This window comes from Drosophila elegans, unplaced genomic scaffold (assembly GCF_018152505.1).
Source record: "Drosophila elegans isolate 14027-0461.03 unplaced genomic scaffold, ASM1815250v1 contig_520, whole genome shotgun sequence".
In the NCBI taxonomy this organism is placed as follows: Eukaryota; Metazoa; Arthropoda; class Insecta; order Diptera; family Drosophilidae; genus Drosophila; species Drosophila elegans.
The window spans coordinates 3,820,851-3,843,245 of NW_024545903.1; the positions used below are offsets into that span (position 1 = coordinate 3,820,851).

At 41.4% G+C, this 22,395-nt stretch overlaps 7 protein-coding genes across 7 annotated transcripts; 4 read left to right on the top strand and 3 right to left on the bottom strand.

The window, feature by feature from the left end:
• The first annotated feature begins 375 nt into the window (after positions 1 to 375).
• LOC108145362 (maltase A1) lies at positions 376 to 2,928 on the top strand. Its single transcript, XM_017270754.2, has 3 exons — positions 376 to 1,717; positions 2,416 to 2,611; positions 2,671 to 2,928. Exons 1-3 carry the CDS (start codon positions 388 to 390, stop codon positions 2,876 to 2,878), a joined length of 1,734 nt encoding a protein of 577 aa, XP_017126243.1. The 5' UTR covers positions 376 to 387; the 3' UTR covers positions 2,879 to 2,928.
• LOC108145366 lies at positions 2,918 to 8,213 on the bottom strand. Its single transcript, XM_017270759.2, has 12 exons — positions 7,998 to 8,213; positions 7,452 to 7,561; positions 7,039 to 7,388; positions 6,614 to 6,983; positions 6,374 to 6,548; positions 5,906 to 6,318; positions 4,972 to 5,251; positions 4,581 to 4,690; positions 4,171 to 4,520; positions 3,718 to 4,087; positions 3,478 to 3,652; positions 2,918 to 3,421 (listed from the first exon to the last, which is right to left on the bottom strand). Exons 1-12 carry the CDS (start codon positions 8,155 to 8,157, stop codon positions 3,006 to 3,008), a joined length of 3,279 nt encoding a protein of 1,092 aa, XP_017126248.2. The 5' UTR covers positions 8,158 to 8,213; the 3' UTR covers positions 2,918 to 3,005.
• A 1,698-nt stretch (positions 8,214 to 9,911) lies between these two features.
• Positions 9,912 to 13,704, top strand: LOC108145369 (probable cytochrome P450 4ad1). The gene is made up of 9 exons (XM_017270764.2): positions 9,912 to 10,118; positions 10,876 to 10,985; positions 11,044 to 11,323; positions 12,059 to 12,128; positions 12,197 to 12,323; positions 12,386 to 12,547; positions 12,870 to 13,110; positions 13,165 to 13,347; positions 13,410 to 13,704. Exons 1-9 carry the CDS (start codon positions 9,953 to 9,955, stop codon positions 13,619 to 13,621), a joined length of 1,551 nt encoding a protein of 516 aa, XP_017126253.1. The 5' UTR covers positions 9,912 to 9,952; the 3' UTR covers positions 13,622 to 13,704.
• A 1,079-nt stretch (positions 13,705 to 14,783) lies between these two features.
• Positions 14,784 to 15,426, bottom strand: LOC108145401 (larval cuticle protein 4). Its single transcript, XM_017270800.2, is given in 3 exon segments — positions 14,784 to 15,007; positions 15,010 to 15,262; positions 15,320 to 15,426. Coding segments are annotated over 3 exon segments (336 nt in total). The 5' UTR covers positions 15,332 to 15,426; the 3' UTR covers positions 14,784 to 14,936.
• Positions 15,427 to 16,370: 944 nt separating this feature from the next.
• Positions 16,371 to 16,977, bottom strand: LOC108145405 (larval cuticle protein 3). Its single transcript, XM_017270805.2, has 2 exons — positions 16,883 to 16,977; positions 16,371 to 16,826 (listed from the first exon to the last, which is right to left on the bottom strand). Exons 1-2 carry the CDS (start codon positions 16,892 to 16,894, stop codon positions 16,500 to 16,502), a joined length of 339 nt encoding a protein of 112 aa, XP_017126294.1. The 5' UTR covers positions 16,895 to 16,977; the 3' UTR covers positions 16,371 to 16,499.
• A 957-nt stretch (positions 16,978 to 17,934) lies between these two features.
• Positions 17,935 to 18,589, top strand: LOC108145404 (larval cuticle protein 2). The gene is made up of 2 exons (XM_017270804.2): positions 17,935 to 18,036; positions 18,099 to 18,589. Exons 1-2 carry the CDS (start codon positions 18,025 to 18,027, stop codon positions 18,465 to 18,467), a joined length of 381 nt encoding a protein of 126 aa, XP_017126293.1. The 5' UTR covers positions 17,935 to 18,024; the 3' UTR covers positions 18,468 to 18,589.
• A 2,109-nt stretch (positions 18,590 to 20,698) lies between these two features.
• LOC108145349 (larval cuticle protein 1) lies at positions 20,699 to 21,362 on the top strand. Its single transcript, XM_017270739.2, has 2 exons — positions 20,699 to 20,800; positions 20,873 to 21,362. Exons 1-2 carry the CDS (start codon positions 20,789 to 20,791, stop codon positions 21,257 to 21,259), a joined length of 399 nt encoding a protein of 132 aa, XP_017126228.2. The 5' UTR covers positions 20,699 to 20,788; the 3' UTR covers positions 21,260 to 21,362.
• Positions 21,363 to 22,395: the final 1,033 nt, after the last annotated feature.

The window sequence follows — 22,395 nt, forward strand, 5'->3', positions numbered from 1 at the left end:
AGTGTAGTTATTAATCATGGCTTTCCAGCTTGCTGTTGGTTGCTTGTTGGCTGACTAATGTCCACTTCAACGCCCTACCATAACAAATGGCAGGCGACAAATCAAGTAAATCAGGAAGATACTTGTCACGAAAATCGGTATTTTTCCAGCAATCAAAGGCCATTTGGAAGAGGGTTAATCGCTTTACGTAAAGCTTAGCTGGGAGTATGAAAACAATGACAGTTTTGGTTCGCTGACTTGAGCACCCTGAGAACTCATGTGAGCTGTTTGCACAGCAATTCAAATGGCCACTACCACTCTAAGTGGGCCAGATCTCGATAGGAGCCGCCTTATCGAGCGGTATAAAAGGCAGCAGTCGGCCCCCCAGAGCGAACAAAACCGAACAAAATGCGCCCGCCATCAGCTGCGTGTCTATTCCTGGCCCTCGTTGGCCTCGTGGGAGCCACCGAGTGGTGGGAGAGTGGAAACTACTACCAGATCTACCCGCGCTCCTTCCGCGACTCCGACGGCGACGGCATTGGCGACCTCAACGGGGTCACCGAGAAGCTGCAGTACCTGAAGGACATCGGCTTCACGGCCACCTGGCTGTCGCCCATCTTCAAGTCGCCGATGGTGGACTTCGGCTACGACATCTCCGACTTCTACACCATCCAGCCGGAGTACGGCACCATGGAGGACTTCGAGCGCATGATCGCCAAGGCCAAGGAGGTGGGCATCCGGATCATCCTGGACTTCGTGCCCAACCACTCGAGCGACCAGAACGAGTGGTTCACCAAGTCGGTGAACGGCGACCCCGCCTACAAGGACTTCTACATCTGGCACGACGGCAAGATCAACAACGAGACCGGCGAGCGGGAGCCGCCGAGCAACTGGAACTCCGAGTTCCGCTACAGTGCCTGGGAGTGGAACGAGGTGCGCCAGCAGTACTACCTCCACCAGTTCGCCATCCAGCAGGCCGACCTCAACTACCGCAACCCGGCCGTGGTGAACGAGATGAAGAACGTGATCCGCTTTTGGCTGGGCAAGGGCGTCTCCGGGTTCCGCATCGACGCCGTGCCCTACCTGTTCGAGGTGGACCTGGACCGCTACAACCAGTATCCGGACGAGCCGCTGACCAACGACCCCGTGAGCTGCCCCGATCCGGACGACCACTGCTACACGCAGCACATCTACACGCAGGACCAGCCGGAGACCATTGACATGGTGTACCAGTGGCGCGAGCTGGTCGACGAGTTCCACAAGACGAACGGCGGCGACAAGCGACTGCTGATGACGGAGGCGTACACCAGTTTCGAGAACATCATCAGCTACTATGGGAACGGGGTGAGGAACGGCTCCCACATCCCCTTCAACTTTGACTTCCTCACGAGCATCAACAACGCCTCGAAGGCCGGCGACTATGTGGCGCACATCAAGAAGTGGATGGACGCCATGCCCGCCGGTGTGTATGCCAACTGGGTGCTGGGCAACCACGACAACAAGCGTGTGGCCTCCCGCTTCGGTGTCCAGCGCACCGACCTCATAAACATCCTGCTGCAGACGCTGCCCGGTCACGCGGTCACCTACAACGGCGAGGAGCTGGGCATGACCGACGTCTGGATCAGCTGGGAGGACACCGTGGACCCCAACGCCTGCAACTCGGACCCGGACAACTACTACGCCCGATCGAGGGACCCGGCGCGATCGCCCTACCAGTGGGACGCCTCCTCCAAAGCAGGTAAGATCTATTCATTACTATACTCTACTTTCAAATTTAAGCCAAGGAAATTTAGAGCTAACATATTTAGTTTACAGAGATTTTAATTATATTTCAATTTCTAACTAGCAGCTTTTACCTAAAGCGCAAAAAAATAATTAAAGTTTACTGAACAAGGGTAAAAACTTTACATTTGGCTAACAGAGATTTGTTTTTCCTTTGTAAGAGTAAACAAATATATTGGCTATTTTTAAGTAGCAACTTAAGAATGATTAGTAATCAATTAAATGCGCTATTTGACGTTCCCTATATATTCAGATAAGAAATAGGTATGCCATTCTTTCGTTACCATTATCTTAGTTGTGTACGTAGAATAGACAAGTGTTTTTGTAGATTGTGCTCCTTCAATGCTATCATTTTTAAAAAGTTATAAAAAACAAGTTAAATAAGAAAGACATGACCATTGAAGAAGACCTGTTCTTGATATTTAGTATAGATTTATTGTGTTTAATTTTATTTACATTCATTTTAAATTCCTGGTGAGAGTTTTTGGCTTGTATTTTCTGGTTACAAACTATATTGCTTAGCTATGTACTCAGAATAGACAAGTGTTTTAAGATATTGTAGACTTTAAACGCCAATCCATTTTGAATGAGAAATAACTATGAAGGTTTGAGGTTTAGAGAATCAATAATTATAATCCATTTACATTCCCTCAGGCTTCACCAGTGCCGATCACACCTGGCTGCCAGTGGCAGACGACTACAAGACCAACAATGCCCTCCAGCAGTTGCGTGCCCCTCGCTCCCACCTGCAGATCTTCAAGAAACTGGTGCGAGTCCGCAAGGAGCCATCCTTCCGCCAGGGAGAGCTCAACATTCAGGCCATCGACGACGACGTGATCATCTATTCGCGGTGAGTAAATTAGTCTAAGAGACAACAGATCGATTGGTGAACATTTCCCATTCAAACAGTCAAAAGGCCGATAGTGATCTCTACGTGATCATTCTCAACTTGGGCAGCACTGCCAAGACCCTGGACCTGACCAAGTACTATGGACTGGGCACCCAAGCGGAGGTCATCACCACATCCCTGAGCTCGCAGTACATCGATGGCGATGTCATCAAGCCCACGGAGTTCGTGGCCAATCCCTATGTGGGCACCGTTCTTGTGGCAGTCTAAGCTTATTTAATTCAATTAGGAGAAAATAAAGTAGCGACATAAAATGTAAAGTTAAAATGTATTAAGCCAAATTTCAAAAGGTTGTCTGCCTGAAAGTGTGCTGTTAATTTTTCACGAGTTATCACATTTAAAGCCTCTGCTTCATGCGCAAATGCAGGCCATTCTCAGACTTTAGAGTCATGGCAGCCGACAAAACCGGATCGTATTTATGGATATGCGCGTCGCGCTTCTTCTTCTCCGCCGGAGGAAGCCCCAGGGTCGTACTTATGTAACCGTCCTTGGAAACAAGTTCATCCAGAGCAGGCAAAACTTCAAAGTTGCGAATGATCTTTGACACCACGGTCTTGATCTCCAGCAAAGCGAACTTCTGGCCAATACAGTTTCGTGGACCGGCACTGAAGGGCACATACTCAAAAGGTCCTGGTTTCTCCAGCTCAAAGCGTTCGGGTCGGAATCTATGGGGATCCTTGAAAACACGATCATTGTAACCCAGCATGAGAAGGCCCAAGTTTAAGGTGGTGCCCTTGGGCACGATGTCGCCATCTAGAAATTCATCATTGAATACTTAAAGGGGTCCTACTTAAATGTACACCCCTTACCAATCACATAGTCTTTCTCCGTAAAGCGACCAATGAAAGGCACACTCGGATAAAGACGTTGCGCCTCCTTTATAAACAAATCCAAATATTTCATTTGGGAGATTTCCTGGAAGGTGGCATTCCGACCCAGCCCAGAATCGCCCATCACCTCGCATTGTTCGTTAAATAATTTTTTCTGTAGAGAGAAAACAATCAGTAAGATGAGTTTAAGCCTGAAAACTAAATTCACAAATAGATCACCTGCTCTTCTTGGTGTCTGGAGAGCAGGTAGACTGCAAACCCGATTCCGGATGTGGTTGTGTCGTGCCCCTCGAACATAAAAGTGGAAACCTCCTCATAAAGCTCTTGGGAAGTCAGGGGACGGCCGTCAACCGTGGACGAAAGAAGTGTATCCAAGAAGGCCATCTTTTTGCGCGAGAACTCATCACCTTGGCTGTGGCACTCAGCGCCAGAGTTTCGAGCTTCAATTCGCTTTGCTATAATGTCATTGGTAAAGTCCTGGAGGGTTTTCAAAGTTCTCCTGTAGGCTGGATATTCTGGAGCCAAGCGATAGAGCATTTCATTGCGCTTCCAAGGATTGAAAGCTCTCATCTTCATGTTGTAGCACATGCTAAGTAAGTAAAAAAAAAGAAGTGTAATAATTAAGTATTTTTATACATTGCATATGCAATATGAATAATACACTTTACTAACTCCTTGAAGGCCTGCACAACGGAGGAGCTTCGGTTTTCCATTGCATTTATGGACACGCCCATGGCAGTGTCGCAAATGACATCCAAGGTCAGATAGTGAGTCTCCTCCTGGAAGTCAACGATATTATCCCCATCCGCCACCTTCCTCAAGTGGTCAATGAACTTGCTGGAGTTCTCGTTCATCACCTCGTGGAAGTCCTGCAGGATGTTGAAGTGGAAGGCTGGGGTGATCATCTTGCGGTGCTTGTGCCATTTACTGCCGGTGCTGGTCAGAAGTCCTAGTCCCAGCCAGGGATGCGTGAGATCGTAGACATCGGACTTGGATATCAGTGTCTGACTGCTGAGTATAAACTATTATAGAATTCCATTATATCTTTATTGACATTTGGGGGCTCAGCCAGACAAACTCACTTCCATGTACTTGGGGCTAGTGACCATAATGTTCGAATAGTAACCTATCCAGTATCGAAAATTAGCCTGCTCATACTCATGCCACCAGCCGAAAAATCGGTTCAAAATCTCTAAGAATTGGAGACATAGACAAAAGATCATTAAACTTATTAATATTCCACACTTGGTGAGGCATAGTTACAATGTTTGATGTAAATGCCTTGCTTTGTCTTAAAATCACACTAATTTATCCAGATTAAGATTAAAGTCCCAATGTTATCATTGCACACTATGTTAGGCGATCAGACACCCAAGGTTCGATGGTATTTAGAGGGGACTTTGATCACCAGCTAAATAAGTCGCCGAGCCTAATGAAATTCATCTAGATTGCACAACCGCGAGTGGCATTCACCTGTGGGAGTCTTTCCCATCTGATGGGCATTACCCACCACTGGCAGCATTCTTGGCCCCTGGAACTTGTTTAGCATGCGCTTTCGTCGCAGTGATCCGAACTCGAAATAGGCCACCAAAAGCAGCGGAAGGCCGATGAAGGCGCACAACAGTATTGTCCACATTTTCGAGCGCGACCACAGACAACCGACCGCTGTGGCGAGTAAATCGCATTTGAGTGCAAAGTGGGAGACACTCTGGTTAAGTACTCCAACCAGTTGCGGCAAGTGTTGGGAGAGGTACTAGTACTAGAAATTCAATTTAGTGGTAACAAGCGAATTTGAAAATTAAATTGAATAAACATTAAATAAATACATATGTAAATATATATTATAACAAGTTTTTAAGATAAATAAAAATCTTTACCTAGGTAAGGTAAAGGTAGCCTCATATTTGTTTACTTAGGTAATATATAAGGTATCAAAAAAGTGTACCTAAGTACATACTTAGGTACAAGTATCTAGGTACCTCACAGCACTGGTCGCGGCACACAGCTCTCAGTCTCTCGCACTTGGAATCTCTCAAAAGGCCTATGACGACATTGTCTCCGCCAAATCGGGAAAGACTAATCTATGCGTTCGGCGTGACTAGACATTATGCTGCGAATCAATCTCTTGCTATAAAATATAAGCTGAGAAGTACTGCCTGAAGATTACAAGCCAAAGTCTGGATTTTAAATTTAATTAATGTGAACTCATTGGGACCATCTGTGTAGTCCAAAGGGTAACACATGTTATTGAACATTTGTTTTTTTTTTCTTCCTCGCTTTACTTCCCCTGATTAACAGTTTCTTATTAATTGTTTCCCTGGGGAAATCATATTTAAGCACATTTTAAGCACCAAACTTAACAGAGTTAGAGCTACACCTCTCGTGAGATCGAGACAGTTGGTTCTTAATGCCTCTCCTTCAGCCTAAGGTGAAGACCATTTTCGGATTTTAGGGTCAGAACAGCAGACAGAATCGGATCGTATTTGTGACGATGTGCATCCAGCTTCTTCCGCTCAGCAGGAGGTAGTCCCAGGGTAGTGTTTATGGAGCCATCCTTGGAAACCAGCTCATCCAGGGCAGGCAGTACCTCGAAGTTGCGAATGATCTTCGACACCACGGTCTTGATCTCCAGCAAAGCGAACTTCTGGCCAATACAGTTTCGTGGACCGGCACTGAAGGGTACATACTCAAAGGGTCCTGGTTTCTCTAGCTCAAAGCGTTCGGGACGGAATTTGTGGGGTTCCTTGAACACCTTTTCGTTGTAGCCCAGCATCACGATACCCAAGTTGAGGGTGGTGCCCTTGGGCACTAGATCGCCATCTATGGAGGATTATCGTTATTGAGAGTGTTCTACGAAAGTTTTGATTGCTCTTACCAATCACATAATCCTTATCCGTGAAGCGTCCAATAAAGGGTACACTAGGATAAAGACGCTGGGCCTCCTTGACGTACAAATCCAGGTATTTCATTTGGGAAATTTCCTGGAAGGTGGCATCGCGTCCCAAACCCGAGTCACCCATTATCTCGCGTTGCTCCTCAAACAGTTTGCGCTGTGTTACAAAGTGGAGTAAAGTACAGATTTTTACACATTGTGGCCCTTATTATATTGTATAACCTGTTCGTCTTGATGTCTGGACAGCAAGTAGACAGCAAATGACACTCCGGAAGTGGTGGTATCGTGTCCCTCGAACATGAAAGTCGACACCTCTTCGTACAGCTCCTTCGAAGTCAGAGGGCGACCATCGATGGTGGACGACAGCAGGGTGTCCAAAAAGGCCATTTTCTTGCGCGTGAACTCGTCACCTTGGCTGGTCGAAACTGCTCCCGATTTGTGAGCCGCAATGCGCCTTTCGATGATATCGTTGGTAAAGTCCTGGAGGGTCTTGAGAGTCCTTCTATAGGCGGGGTAATCGGGGGCCAACCGGTACAGTATCTCATTGCGCTTCAGGGGATGGAAGGCTCTCATGTTGATATTGTAGCACATGCTGTGGAGCACACAACAGTTTTAGAGCGAAAATAGCTTAAATCATCCAAACTTACTCTTTGAATGCCTGCACAATGGAGGAGTTTCGGTTTTCCATGGCATTGATGGACACACCCATCGCTGTGTCGCAAATAACGTCCAAGGTCAGATAGTGGGCCTGGTCCTGGAAGTCAAAGATACTGTCCCCGGCAGCCACCTTCTTCAAGTGCTTTATAAATTTGTTCGAATTCTCGTTCATCGTCTCATGGAAGTCCTGCAGGATGTTGAAGTGGAAGGCTGGGGTGATCATCTTGCGGTGCTTGTGCCATTTACTGCCGGTGCTGGTCAGAAGTCCAAGTCCCAACCAAGGATGCGTTAGTTGATAAATGTCGGACTTAGTGATCAGCTCTTGACTGCTGAATATGAACTAAAAAGGTAGGATAATTATAGTCATGATGACTACGACAATTAAAGAATCCCACAAACTCACCTCCAGGTGCTTAGAATTAGTGACCAACACATTGGAGTATGTTCCTATCCAGAAGACATAGTTGTCCTTTCCAAACTGATGCCACCAGGCAAATACCTGGTCGAGAATTTCTGTATAGACGTGAGAAAAAATCCATTATTAGGCATATCACGTATCACGATTCACTATCAGTATGCAACAAGTGTATTCCAATGGTTTTCATTGTTTCTTTTGACACGCGATTTTCAGTATTCTTAATTGCAACACTATATAATGCATATGTAAGTTATAAATTGCGCAACACAAGTCAAAGGTCTCTTGGTTATCTCTAATATTTCAGTCCTAGGCTACGATTAGCCTATAACTTCAAGTGGCAGTAGCTTCATTATCAGTTAACAGCCCAATTTTCCGGTTGTAAAGTCGCTGGCCCCAAGTAACCCAACTGGATTAGCGTTGTCGCTGAGCTAATTCGATGCGCAGTTACATCAGTCACAACGCCATTCGAAATGGGTAGTTTCGGGAGCATTCCCTTCGGATTTGTGCCATGGACACTTAAGCAAAACCAACCTGTGGGATTCTTGCCCATTTGATGGGCATTTCCCACGAGGGGCAGACCCCTGGGGCCTTTGTACTTGTTTAGCACTTTTCTCCGGCGGAACGTGGTCAACTCCAAGTAGGCAGCCACCAACAGCGGAAGGGCCAAAAAAACATACAACACAAGCCACATTTTCGATCGCGAGTATCAAAACAACCGGCGCGTTCGCGAAACACTCGGAATATGAGAGTTTTTTCGGGCAGACCCACGTATAAATACGAGAGTTATCAGGCAGCTCCTAGGCTCTCCCTCTCTTTTTCTAGCCGCTTTTCTGAACCAACAAAAGTTTCCCGAAAATAAGTAAATATTTATGTGCTTTCAGCATGACTGGCCGATTTAAAATCAGGTTTTTGAGAGATGAGTTTTTATTCAGGTCAATCATATAAAGACGCATATTTGCACTCAAATGTAGTACTGTGAAACTGTAATTTAGTCATAAATATTTTTTTACTAAAACAGCAAACAAATGATAAGCTCTATTAAAACTTCTCTCCGAAGAAAGTAAACAAAATGAATCACATATCTTAAACGTTGCATTTTGTCAACAGAGAGTTTTTAACGGTGTCTCTTTCGAAAAGTGAAGAGAGTGCGAAGAGCCTCAGAAAGAGAGTAACTTACCAAAAGCATTTTTGTTAGCTCATCAGCAACAAGCTTTAACATATTATACGCACAATGTAAAAATATACACTCTACTTAATGTTAACATTCAAATGTCGATAAGACCAAATGATCATGAGCAAAACTACTTTTACTTTTAGTGAATTTAAAATTTTACTTTTAATTCCAAAACTAAGAATAACATAGGAATTTATAGTCCTCGGCTGCAGATATACTACGATGGTATTCTTTATGGTACTGGAACTGGATAACCTAAATCGGTTAAACAAATCTGAAAAAATATAAAATTACACTTTAAAAAATTGTTTTGTACAAAAAATTCTTGTTCTTCTTTTCTGGAATCAGTCAGTTCAACTGCTCCGGAAAATTAAAGTTTGATCTACTCAGGATTAAAAAAAAAGTTTGTAAGCCAGTGTTATTATTTAAAAAAATGTATAGTGCATAATACATCTTCTTTTCATACCCCCTCATAATATAAAAAAACACACCTAAATGGTCAATTTTAAATGTCAGACTGCAATATCAGTTATTTTAAACACAGTTAGTTATTTAAACACATTCGCACAGGTAAGGTTTCTTAAGAGGTTTCTGGTTATAAAGCCAGTGGTACTAACTATCGTAATTCGTAAAAAAGGACCGTTTGTCGGCATCATAATTCTTATTACTTTTTACCATTGTATTGCATCCATATTGGGGACCCAATGACATTGAAAAAAATTCATATTTTTCAAGGTTTTCAAATAAAAAATCAATTACATTTTATTGGCCTTAGGGCTTTTTTTCTTGATTTAGGGGGCACATTTTTTTGGTGTATTAAAGATTGTCCTCAAGATATTGTTTGCATATGCAGCAAGATAATTTTATTTTTAACTCTTTTTGACACCATTGATTGATTTATGCCTACTTTTAAATGTATAATAACTTTTGTGTGTCAAAAGTTTTGTTTCAAATCTTATTTCAATATCAACGGCCGATTATCAGTTGTTTATTAACACTATATCTTGAGGCGGTATCAAATCAGCCTTTAGACCCACACGTCATCACTTTAGTGAGTCAATTCAGTGCGTGCAGGTAGCCCAGTATAATTCAATTTATCAATTATGGAAGGTAATCAAGCACTATGTTAATTGTGGTATTAATAAAGTTGCTTGTACCAATTGCAAATACTACAAACAAATGCGAAAAATATAGGTAGATAAGCTATCGATGGTGCTATCGGCTATGAAATTGGTCACCTAATAATCTGCTAAAGTTATACATGCCCAACCAGTCTGGACAGAATAGTGAACGTGAACAGTCGGGCGGCATTATGTTTCTAATAGCGATAGCCATTATTTTGGCCACCATTTTGGTGTTCAAGGGTGTGAAGATATTCAACTATATAGACCACATGGCTGGCATCATGGAGATGATACCAGGACCCACGCCATATCCCTTCGTGGGTAATCTTTTTCAGTTTGGTCTCAAGCCGGACGGTAAGTACTAGCTGCATAGCCTGCCTATATTTATGTACTCTTTAACTTTAATACGAAAGCCGCTTGTCTGATCGAGTCCCTTAGAACCGAAGGTCTTTGCAGCGATTCATTGCGTTCAATTCCCATTGGTATCGATTGCACATTTGGATTTCATCTCGAATTGTATCTGATTTCCTCAACATATTTATTGTAATATTTGCTCCAGCTTTCATCAAGTTCTGTGCGCATTTCCCAAGTGCCTTCCTTCGCACAGCTGAATAAATTCTGTCTGGTTTTTCCGCCCTTCCCTGTACGTGCCTAAAGTAATCATTTCAAATGCACAATGCCTTGGGGAAAAAAAAGCGATGCACTATACTTTTTTGATGATATCATTTTGCTTCTAGTGCTTTTCAATTGATGGCTGACTAACAAAAGCAGCACATTGTTATCTGGCTGCTATTATTTTGTTATTTGTAAAACAGTTTAGTTGAGAAAAAAAATTAGTGAATGCTAAAAATGCTTGTCCGACATTATTTTCTAGTGCATCACTGAAAGAGCAACAATTAATTAAAATAAATTTGCAACTGTGTATAAAGCCCGAATTGTTTTTCGAGTACTTAAGTAAGCAAGCGAACAATCAGGATATGTGCAACAGAGAGCCTGGCTTAACTAACAAAAGTTAACATACATTTTGGAAAACTTTAGTGCTCTGCAAACGAGGAACTCGGGGCTGATAATTAAAGTGGTCGTGCTTAAAAACTATTTTTGTCTCTGGCAGAATACCCCAAAAAGGTCTTGCAATATTGTCGGAAATACGATTTTCAAGGATTTCGTTCTCTGGTCTTCCTGCAGTACCACATGATGCTGAGTGATCCGGCGGAAATTCAGGTAAGTCCACTTCCATGTCAGCCCACTCAGCATCCAGTTTATTGTGTTTGACCTGCAGAACATTCTGTCAAGTTCATCGCTGCTTTACAAGGAGCACCTGTACTCCTTTTTGAGACCTTGGCTGGGTGACGGTCTGCTCACCAGTTCCGGTGCCCGTTGGCTGAAGCACCAGAAGCTCTACATCCCCGCCTTCGAAAGGCAGGCCATCGAGGGTTACCTGCGGGTGACTCATCGGACGGGCGAACAATTTGTCCAGAAGCTCGACGGTCTGTCGGCCACTCAGGAAATCTTCGATGCCCAGGAACTGGTTGCCAAGTGCACCCTGGATATTGTGTGCGGTAAGTGGAGGTGGACATGCTCATCGAACCCAAAGCTACATACTCAAACCAGCTAGGTTTCGCCAAACAATTTTGCATGCACAGCAAACAAAATATATGAAATTAATTGATTTCGAAGACAGGATATCTGCTAGGACTTTACTCTATTTAAAATTAAAAATATTTAAAAACATATTTTCTGTAAATAATAATTAACTAATTAATTAATTCATTAATTGGTAATTTAAACATAACAAGAACATTTAATATAATAAACCAAATGCAGACTTTTCAATTTTTCTTAATTTTATATTTAAATTTAATGCAGTAGTGATAAGTTCAAAACACATACGAAACACTGCTTCATTATGCCAGATAGGGTTGAAAGTTTAATGACAGTTAAATTTCCTCTCTGTACGGACGCCAAACTTTACACATTTGTCATGTCGTTTTTTGAGGCATAGTTTGGTACTTCGGGCGTTTCGCTCGTTTATTTTTTGTAATTTATTATGAACGTTTTATAAATAAGATTTATGGCATAGAAAATGGGTACAAGTGCCGCAGATTGTGCGGGCGGAAAAGTTTCGCGGTCGAGGTACTTGCCCTCGACGATACAGCACAGACTGCTGCACATTGTGGGGCAAATGATTTGAGGAATTTCCCTGTTAGCCGTTGGTAATTTATTGAGATTTTTTGGGATTCGTTCGGGTTCATTTAGCCTGCTCCTACTTCACTGCTTATCCTCTTTCCCCGCAGAAATCGCGACTGGCCAGGGCAGTAGCTCGCTGAATGGAGAGCCCTCGGATTTGCACGGCGCCATCAAGGAGTAAGTTCAAGCTAAGAAATCTCGGGCTTAAGCTCTCCAATTCCCCCCCTTTTCCCCCCGTTTCCCAGTTTGTGCGATGTGGTGCAGGAGCGCACCTTCAGCATTGTGAAGCGGTTCGATGCCTTGTTCCGACTTACCTCCTACTACTTGAAGCAGCGCCGAGCTCTGTCCCTCCTCCGCAGCGAACTAAATCGGGTGAGTTGTGGGTGAAGGAGGTGCCAGAATCGTTTAAAAATCAACAGTTTATCTCCTCGTAGATTATTGCGCAACGTCGACACAAGTTGGCCCTGGAAAATACAAGTCAGCCAGGGCAGTCAATAAATAAACCCTTCGTCGACGTTCTGCTTTCCGCGAAACTAGATGGCCGAGCCCTCAAGGAGCGGGAGATTATCGAGGAAATTTCCACCTTCATATTTACCGTAAGTCAAATAATTAATAAACCCATTAAAATGGAAAGCGAGTCTAGTTGGTTTTTTAAAATTCTTTATTTAATATTTGGTACCTTGCCGTATTTCAAATTTTAACATTATTATTCTGACACCAAAAGGTTGTTAGTTCTGATACTACGTTTCAAAAAAATAAATTCTAATGCACCCAAAAAAATCGAAAGGCCAACAAATTATATATTAAATTTTCCAAATATTAAATATTAAAGTAATCATATCATAAATATTTAATTTGGACAATCTGTATTTCCTATTGTAAAGATATGAATTAGCCAACAGAAATTTTCTATTACAGGGTCACGATCCTATAGCCGCCGCCATATCCTTCACCATGTATACTTTGTCCCGCCACTCGGAGATTCAGCAAAAGGCTTTTGAAGAACAGCAGCGCATCTTTGGCAATAACTTATCGGGAGAGGCAGACTTGATTTGCCTGGACAAGATGTACTACCTGGAGCTGATCATTCGAGAAACCCTGCGATTGTATCCATCTGTGCCGCTGATTGCCCGAACCAACCGCAAACCCATCGACATCAGTAAGTAGCGCCTGGAAAGTAGTTTCCCAAAAATATAAAACAAAATTAATTCAGATGGAACCAAGGTTGCCAAGCGGACCACGGTGATCATGTGTCTCATAGCCATGGGCTATAACGAAAAGTACTTCGACGATCCGTGCACCTTCCGCCCCGAGAGATTCGAGAATGCCAATGGAAATGTGGGCATCGAGGCTTTTAAGAGTGTGCCATTTAGTGCAGGCCCAAGGCGGTGCATTGGTAGGTGATATAGATATGTAGTTAACTGGCCGATTTATGTATTGACTTATCTCTGGGTACAGCTGAAAAGTTTGCCATGTACCAAATGAAGGCTCTGCTCTCACAGTTGGTGCGACGATTTGAAATCTTGCCGGCCGTAGATGGACTTCCCCCCGGAATCAACGACCATTCTCGCGAGGATTGTGTCCCACAGAGCGAATATGATCCAGTATTAAATATTCGAGTCACGCTGAAGTCGGAAAATGGCATTCAAATCAGACTGAAAAAGCGATGAGATTATCGATGACGCTTTTATAGTGCAATACCAAACTTTTAAATTATATTAATAAACTGCGACCATATGCCAGTCAATAAAAATTCAAGTTTTTTATTTTTACAAATTAAATTTATATATATTTTATCAAACCAATATGTTCCGTGTTTTGCCCGAGCCTGTTTCACATAGTTCACATCATCATTTTCCCGCAAATTGTCAAAGTTGTCTTGGCAAACAGTTCATGTTAATTTGCATGCTAATTAATATTCATTTCGAGCAGATGAACAGTTCGGATTTTATTTTATTGCACAACAAAATTCAGTTCACACAATCAATAAAAATTAAGTTTGCAGATACCGAGAATCAGAAGCTGAATGATATCACTTTCACTTTAACAGCCGTTCAAAAACATTTTTTCTATTTGTTCGGAAACATATATACAATTCGGATACCGAACAAATATTTCATTTCTGGACAAATTTAATCACATTCCCTCAATCAAGATTGATTGACCTCCAGAAATTAATCCAAGCTTGCATCTTTTATTTAATATAAAAGATAATTAAAATAAATATCACTAATAAATAAATTGAATTCCTTAGCTAAATGAAATGTTCTATGTGTGATCTCATTAATAAAAAATTAAAAATTTATTGTGATATGTAATAAAACAAGTGTCTACCTTCATCATAAACACTTTTATTTTCAACAACTTCTGCTTTTAACAAAACATTTAACCAAACATTTACTTGGGCAATGTTTAGTCTTAATTAGCGTATTACCTGATAATCCATATTAATTTTTGAGTAAATATCCAGTTTTGTTGTTTTATCATTGCATAATAATTTGAACACAACACAATTAATGAACAGTAAATGTGCAAAACCTGCGAGTTAGAAGCATAGGAACAACTTTATCTTAGTACTAGTTTTTGCATACCCTAAAGTTGTAAAATTAAAAACCTATGCTTTGTCAGTCTAATGAAACAGATAATTAATTTAGCTCAAAGATCTGGTACTCCCTTAGTAAATCGCTAATTAGACCGGTTATTGTTAGCTTAGATCAGTCAAGAAACATCCAGTCAGAGCGTGACAGTCTGGAACACATTTTACTGTCTCGATGCAAATAAATCAGGAGACCCAAACAACTCGAATTCCCGATAAACACCTGAGTAAATAACTTTTTTGCCAAAGAATATCAAATTTATTTCACGATTCGATAGTCAAACTTTTTAAGTCAGCATGCTGCTTTAAATTCTAAGGGTTGGAGGGAGGGTCAGATCGTCGAGAGCTGCTCCTCCCATTCGTGGTAGAGTCCTGGTCGGGTCGAGCGCCTATTCCTTGCTGGGATGGGCCTGGATGTAGGCGATGGCCTTGAGGATGGCCTCTGGGACTGGAGGGGGGTGGGCAGGAGGTCGCTCTGGGGCTGGTAGCCGTTCTCGTCGGCCTTGTAGCTGACACGGACGTGCTCGCCCTCGGGGGAAACCCACTCGAAGACGCCATCGATGTTTCCGTGCACATCTCCGGTGGCCGAGGAGGAAACTCCGTTGTCGAGGACCAGCTTGCTCACGAAGCCTTCGTGGCTCACATCGTTGACCAGCTCCTTGACCTCGGCATTCTCGTTGGCGGCCACCAGGGCGGCAAGGGCGCAGACAAGCAGCTAGGATATTCCAGGATTACTCATCGAACTATCATAAATCGATCTCTAGATACTTACGATCTTGAACATTGTGATTTGGTTTGGTTGTCAGACTAGAGAACTCGTGGGACTGATGCCGATTGGGGATCGATTCCGCTTTTTATACGCAGAAGACGACCAACGAAACACGAAGCTGCTGCAACCCGTTTCTAATTAACATTTCGGCCAGCAGAAGCCTCGTTAGGTTTTTCGGACTGGTTGGAAGTGACATGCCAGGGCGGTGATAAAAGTCGTCTGCTGCACTCTTTTTGCTTTCACTGGTCTATGCAAATTGCTACCGGAATTATTCTAAAAAGATTCTCAGAAAATCGTGGCTTAAAAAGGTTAAAACCCACCTCCACAACGGAATCTTTCCATGTCTATTCATTTGAATAATAATCCAGACCATAAAGCTATAAGTCTAGACAGCGGGTAATTAAATAAATGCGTTATACGAATTTAAGACACTGATCGATAAATAAAGGATGTACTTTGTGGAAGATCAATTTATATAGACATTTCTTAGCAATGGAACATTCTTCGCAAGCCTTTGCAAAGCATACTTTACAGAGTTTCAGGAATTTATTTTAATTAAGCGCAAACAAGGCCACGCCCATTCTTTCGCCCACAAATCCAAAAGTCAGTTATTAGACTGTATATATTTGATCGGTCATTACAAATTGTTTCTTTCTATTTCAGAGCTTGTCACCATAAATTTAAATTTTCCGCCAGATGGCGCCACCTTAACCCCGATTCTTGAAATTAAATATGAAATTTATAAGTACATACTATATTTATGCTTTGAAATTCATGATTATTTTAACAGAGATGCCAGAAAGTATTATTATTTCAGCTGATGATTAGTACTTCCACCGTCGCCAAATTAATTAACAATAAAGCCGAGTAAAAGCAAAAAAATAAATGACCTTCAAAGGGGGAGAAGAACTCGCATTTCCCTATTTCCTTCTAGATTTTTTGTAAATTTTTAACTTTAAAAACAAATTAAGTCCTTTTTAACAAAACCTTAATTAAAATCAATATCATTGTTATTTCGCCTGTAATAACTGATTTAAAACACATAATCGCATAATTCAGATTGCAAGTTTTAATTTATTTGGGATTCCCTAAGTACATATTCTTAACTCTAAAACAGCAGGTGAGAGAAGTCTACTTCAAACAAGCTGTTTCCAATCCATGAGTTTCTTAGTGGCGGAGTCGCTTAGTTCTTGCTGGGGTTGGCCTGGATGTAGGCAATGGCCTTGAGAATGGCCGCTGGAATCGGAGGGGGAGTGGGCAGAAGGTCGCTCTGGGGCTGGTATCCGTTCTCGTCGGCCTTGTAGGCCACTCGCACATGGACGCCCTCGGGGGAAATCCACTCGAAGACTCCGTCAATGTTTCCGTGGACATCTCCAGTGGCCGAAGAGGCAGATCCGTCGTCGAGGACCAGCTTGCTCACAAAGCCGTCGGGCAGCACATCGTTGACCAGCTCCTTGACCTCGACATTGGAGTTGGCGGCCACCAGGGCAATAAGGGCGCAGACAAGCAGCTAGGGTAATCCAGGATTAGAAGGCGAACTATCCGAAATCCGCAAGGAATACTTACGATCTTGAACATTGTGATTTGGATTGATTGTCGGACTAGAAAACTTCTGAGACTGATGACAATCTATGCTCGAGTTTCGATTTATATATCTCAAAAAAACTGATGCAATTTGGTTTTATAATTAAGTCAAGATGATGCGGATAATAAAAATCGTCTGGCATGCAAATTAGCCCACTGTGAAAGTATTCTATAGGTGGCTATTGAAAAGGAAAAGTGGCTAAGCACTTGAATATAATTCGGTATTTATATGTATAACCAAAACAAAAAGCAGCTACGCAAAGCAAACCGACCCAGACATAGAATAATTATAAATATGTATATCTTTTTGTGTACACAAATAAGTGAATCCGTAACAAATTAAACTTTTATTTAGCACTTAAAAACAATGTCTGTAGCATAGTTTTCGGTGCCGAAAATTGTCATTTTCACCCCATGTGGAATACATTGACAACTCTGGACAAAAGCTTTAAGCGGCTTTTAACTTAAATGTGACAATTTCAATTTAAACAGTGTCTTCCAAAAGTTTTCCAAGTAATAATATATTTTAAAATGTAATTGCCTTTAAAACCATATTAAAACAGATTAAACCTTCCACTTTATTAGGAACTAATTTTATACTGTTTTCAATACATTTAATGGAATTTTTAATTGTTTTAAAATAGTAAAATTGTTTGACATAAGAACGGGTGCCCCAAAAAGTTTACTGTCTGCTCTTTTTAATTAAAACCACGAACTAAATTTCCTTTCAACTATATAAATATTTCATATAGAAAGTGTTTGAGTTTTATTTCGGAAGATTGAGTACTGGACTTTAAGAATCATCGATGGACACGGAATCCCAGAAACCCGTATTGCACCGCTCCTCACAAAAGTTCTATTGAAGCATGTTTCATTTCGGCATTTCTTCAACAGCGCCGAACTTGTTTTTTGACATTTGTATCGCAGTGTCAAGCGGAGAATTAATGGGCTCTGCCTTTTGCTGGCATTATGGCCGCTTTGTGCACCCGATAACTTAAAATTGTCCAAATATAGGTAATTCATTTTGGCAAGCATTCGGATTAGAAATCATATATAAAGGCAATACCAGAGCAGAGTCAGTTATCAGTCAACGTTCGCTCTCGACCAGACAGAAATCAGCCAAAATGTTCAAGTTTGTGAGTGGCTCACAGGATTGTGATGAACCCATTATTTAACCGGATAACCTTCCTCCATCTAGGTGATGATCCTCGCCGTTGTGGGAGTGGCCACCGCCCTGGCCCCAGTGTCCCACAGTGATGATGTCCACGCCGATGTGGTTTCCCGCTCCGACGATGTCCGCGCCGACGGATTCGATGCCAGTCTGCACACCTCCAACGGAATCGAGCAGGCCGCCAGCGGAGACGTCCATGGCAACATCCACGGCAACTTCGGATGGATCTCCCCCGAGGGCGAGCACGTGGACATCAAGTACGTGGCCGATGAGAACGGCTACCAGCCCTCGGGCGCCTGGATCCCCACCCCGCCCCCAGTCCCGGAGGCCATTGTCCGCGCCCTCGCCTGGCTGGAGTCCCACCCCCAAGCCCCCGAGCATCCCCATCATCACTAAGACCCGTAACTTTGAACCCGGACCGCTCCACGGACTGTTCTGACGAAACGAATCTCCCTAGTTGTTTAGCTGTACTTCTTGATTTTCAAAAAAATACATGCACTTGCTTATAACAGTATAAACTGATTACATTTTTTTTTCTCATTTTTTTGATACCCTTGCAAAGGGTATTATAATTTCAGTCAAAACCTTTATTCTTTATCAGCTATCTCAGCTTATCTATCACTAGAAAAGTCGATCTAGCCATCTCTCCAGTTTATTTGTGGCACCAAAAGAAGCAATCAGAAAAATAAATAAACAAAATAACAGCTTCGCAGTTTTTAAATTTATATGGGTATACTTTTATTTGGATATACTTTTCTATTTCTCAATATAAATTTGTTTAAATGGGGCAAAGATTTCGAAAAGATTAAAATATTCAGCGAAAAATCGACAAAGCTTTATAGTCTGTTAATCGAATTATAGTCGTTTTATAGATTGTATTGTTTTTGTTAAAGCTGCAAGAGTATTCGGCTTCCCTAATCTTGTTTTAGAATGATTTCATTATGAGATTGTTGTTCGACATAAAATATAGTTGAAGTAGTGGTGTTTTTAATTTAATTTGTTTAACAGTTTAATAGCGAAAGGGCTCTACAAGCCATATTAACACATGGTAAGATTTCAATGCTGTTCACCCGATTTCATTAGTTATGGTCACCTGCAATTTGGTTGTCCCATATACCGTATACACCTATAGCTGTTTAGGCCAATTTAGGCTGTTTAGTATCTTGATGATATCTTGATCTGTTAATTCCGCTTTTTGGCAGCACTGTAAGTTTTCTACAGTTTGCATGGTGTACAGGTGTACAGGTGACAACATTCAGTAATTCACATCTGTTAGATAGTCAGAAAGACAGATGTACAGACTTCTTGTCAAACGATTATTTGTCTTGTTTGCCAGTGCCTCTGACCTGGTGCAACTATACTATACAGGTGGCCTCAACCTACGAGCTGCTCTCTTTTGAGGACGTCATTGTTGCCAGTTGTTTGTCAATCGTATGAAAGTGATATGATTGCTATATCTTTCTAGCGCTTGTCTCTGCAAAAATTATCGTTATTAAAATCAGAATACAATATCATTTTGCTGCTTCATAGCTTCAATTTTTTTAAACATATACGCTAATAAATCAAAGCTTTAATGTTATTCAGAATATTTCATTTTTCCAATAGCTGCAAGGGTATATAAATATTGGCTCGTCGAAGTTTGCTTCCTTTTTTTTTTAATAGACTTTAACACAAATATTTTTTTGTTCACAAAACGACATTAATTTTTACTGGTTCCCAAAACCAGAAATTTATTGGTTTTTTTATTATATATTTGTAGGGAGAGTCAGTATGCGGGCACATCTTTTGATTTAGCTCTGCCATACATTGGGAAACGAATAATGTTATATACTTTTTGAAGGCTTGACATTTTAGCTTTAAAATGGAAACAATAGAGTCTTTATCTATAAAATAAACAACAGGAGTGCAACTTTCTTTTCCTTTGTTTTTAGAAGTTTCTACAAGTTTACCCAACTTAAATAAAATGATAAAGTTGGACCTTATTTCATATCATTTTTAAGGACGTCTTTGATCTTTTATTACATTTTTATGATAAGAACCATTTTCACAATTGCCTTAACTTCCGAGGCTCTTTTAATTCATTCATTTATGTATTTTTTTTTGTAAATAATGAGAAGATTCTAAATCTATCGTATGAACTATTAATATCGTTTTAAAATAAAAACAAACTAAAACGAAGTTGCCAATGGGTTTAAGGAAAGAGCGCAATGGTCAAGTTTGTACAACAGAAATAATAGTTAATGTTTGACAAGACATCATGTCCAAGAAGTCGGTGATGTCTTTTGAAGTCGCTAGAGCTTCGATTTTTCAGAGAAGAATCTTGATGGCACTGCAAAAGTGGTTCACGGTTTGACAATGCCAATTCAAGCACAAAGAGGGGAGTTTCTGGAGGGGCGGGGCGAACTCGTTTTGTTTTCGGTACCCGTTTGCCCCCTTATTGATGCGAGTGTTTCATTATAGCATCTATTAAGCGATTATATATAGTACTTATCCCGTTGTTTGGCATTTGCTAAGCTGTCGCCATGTGACGATGCTTTTTAATGGCAGTGGGCGCATCCGCGAAGTCAACCCATAACTCAGAGCCCCAATTGAGTGCAAGATGTAGTATGTATTTGTTTCGGATTGACTTTGGGTTGGCAATCATATAAAAAGGCTTGGCGCGATCAGATGGAGTTATCAGTCAACGTTCGTTCTCGACCAGACAGAAATCAGCCAAAATGTTCAAGTTTGTGAGTTGAGCTAAGAGGACAATTAGTCCCCCCGACCCGAAGATGGTACTCATGTCTATTCATTCCGTTCAGGTGATGATCTGCGCAGTTTTGGGTCTGGCGGTGGCCAACCCCCCAGCACCCCATTCCGTGGGACGCTCCGAGGATGTCCACGCCGACGTCCTTTCCCGCTCCGATGATGTCCGCGCCGATGGATTCGACTCCAGTCTGCACACCTCCAACGGAATCGAACAGTCCGCCAGCGGAGACGTCCATGGCAACATCCACGGCAACTTCGCCTGGATCTCCCCCGAGGGCGAGCACGTGGAGATCAAGTACGTGGCCGATGAGCACGGCTACCAGCCGTCGGGCGCCTGGATCCCCACCCCGCCCCCAGTCCCGGAGGCCATCGCCCGCGCCGTCGCCTGGCTAGAGTCGCACCCCCGGCACCCGAGTACCACCACTAGAAGCCCTCTCTGAAAGCGGATCGCACCAAGGACTGTTCCCTGCATACCCTCGACCTACTAGTTTAAGCACTCTAAATGTTTTTCGAAATACATGCAATTGTTAACGGCAGAAACCAGATCTTGGCTTTGACATTGACTTTGGGCCTGGCACTCAACTGTAACGGTTTCGGACTCGGACTCGGACTCGTTCAACTCGTTCGACAATTCAGATTTACTCAGCTCTTTAGCACGCTAAAAACAATATGCTAATGCATTTGAAATCAATTAAAACGCAAACAATAGGAATGCACGTTCGTAGTATATTGGCAGCCCAAAAAATGAGAATGTAATTACATATATAAAACAAATTGGCTGAAAACTAAAACATATTCCATTTGATGCTATTTATTGGACTTTGACGTGTGATAAAATAAAAGTGCACTGGTAAAAAATATATAAAAAATTTCACAATTTCATGATTGAATCAATTATTTTTCTAACGATTTAGAACAAAATATGAAAATAGTAGATATAAAAATGTCGCATAATAATGTTTAATTCAAACATTATTGTATTTTAATCATAGTAAATATTTTCATATTTAATTTGAACATTTCAAATTTCATTTTCATAACAATTAACATTGAGTTTCATGCTAATATCTTTAAAACTCAAAGACGAACATGGCTAGATCGACTCTCCTAGAGATGCTGATCAAGAATATATATACTTTATCGGAAATGCCACCTCAGAAAGGGTATAAAAATTAAAATAAGGGAATTAAGATTAAGTGAACCAAAAAAAAACGATACAGCAACTCTTAAACTTTTTAAAATCACCATTATTCAAAATCCTTCATCAAAATGTCTGTCAATAAACTTTCTTGGCCTTTGCTTAATATGCAATTTCTAAAATTTTAAATTGTTTTCAAACAGCTGGTTTTAAATAATTTATTTATCACAAAAACTTGTTCGCAATATTCAGAATACATTTAATCTGCCCTAGATTTTAATAGAGCCTGTCGAAAAGGCAACTTTAACATTTTCGACAATTTATCATAACAGAAACCCGATTGAAAAAGAATAAAAACAATATTAAAATAGAATAAAATTAAAAGCTGAATGCCAAGAAGCGCGAATATACAAAATGCAAAGGCATAAAGCTAAAATT

Coding starts and splice junctions, on each gene's coding strand:
- LOC108145362 (XM_017270754.2), top strand. CDS start 388: ATGCGCCCGCCATCAGCTGCGTGTCTATTCCTGGCCCTCGTTGGCCTC. Junction 1,718..2,415: donor GGACGCCTCCTCCAAAGCAG/GTAAGATCTATT, acceptor ACATTCCCTCAG/GCTTCACCAGTGCCGATCAC. Junction 2,612..2,670: donor GACGTGATCATCTATTCGCG/GTGAGTAAATTA, acceptor CCATTCAAACAG/TCAAAAGGCCGATAGTGATC.
- LOC108145366 (XM_017270759.2), bottom strand. CDS start 8,157: ATGTGGCTTGTGTTGTATGTTTTTTTGGCCCTTCCGCTGTTGGTGGCT. Junction 7,562..7,997: donor AATGGGCAAGAATCCCACAG/GTTGGTTTTGCT, acceptor ACGTCTATACAG/AAATTCTCGACCAGGTATTT. Junction 6,549..6,613: donor CCAGACATCAAGACGAACAG/GTTATACAATAT, acceptor TTTGTAACACAG/CGCAAACTGTTTGAGGAGCA.
- LOC108145369 (XM_017270764.2), top strand. CDS start 9,953: ATGTTTCTAATAGCGATAGCCATTATTTTGGCCACCATTTTGGTGTTC. Junction 12,129..12,196: donor TTGCACGGCGCCATCAAGGA/GTAAGTTCAAGC, acceptor CCCGTTTCCCAG/TTTGTGCGATGTGGTGCAGG. Junction 12,548..12,869: donor TTTCCACCTTCATATTTACC/GTAAGTCAAATA, acceptor TTTCTATTACAG/GGTCACGATCCTATAGCCGC.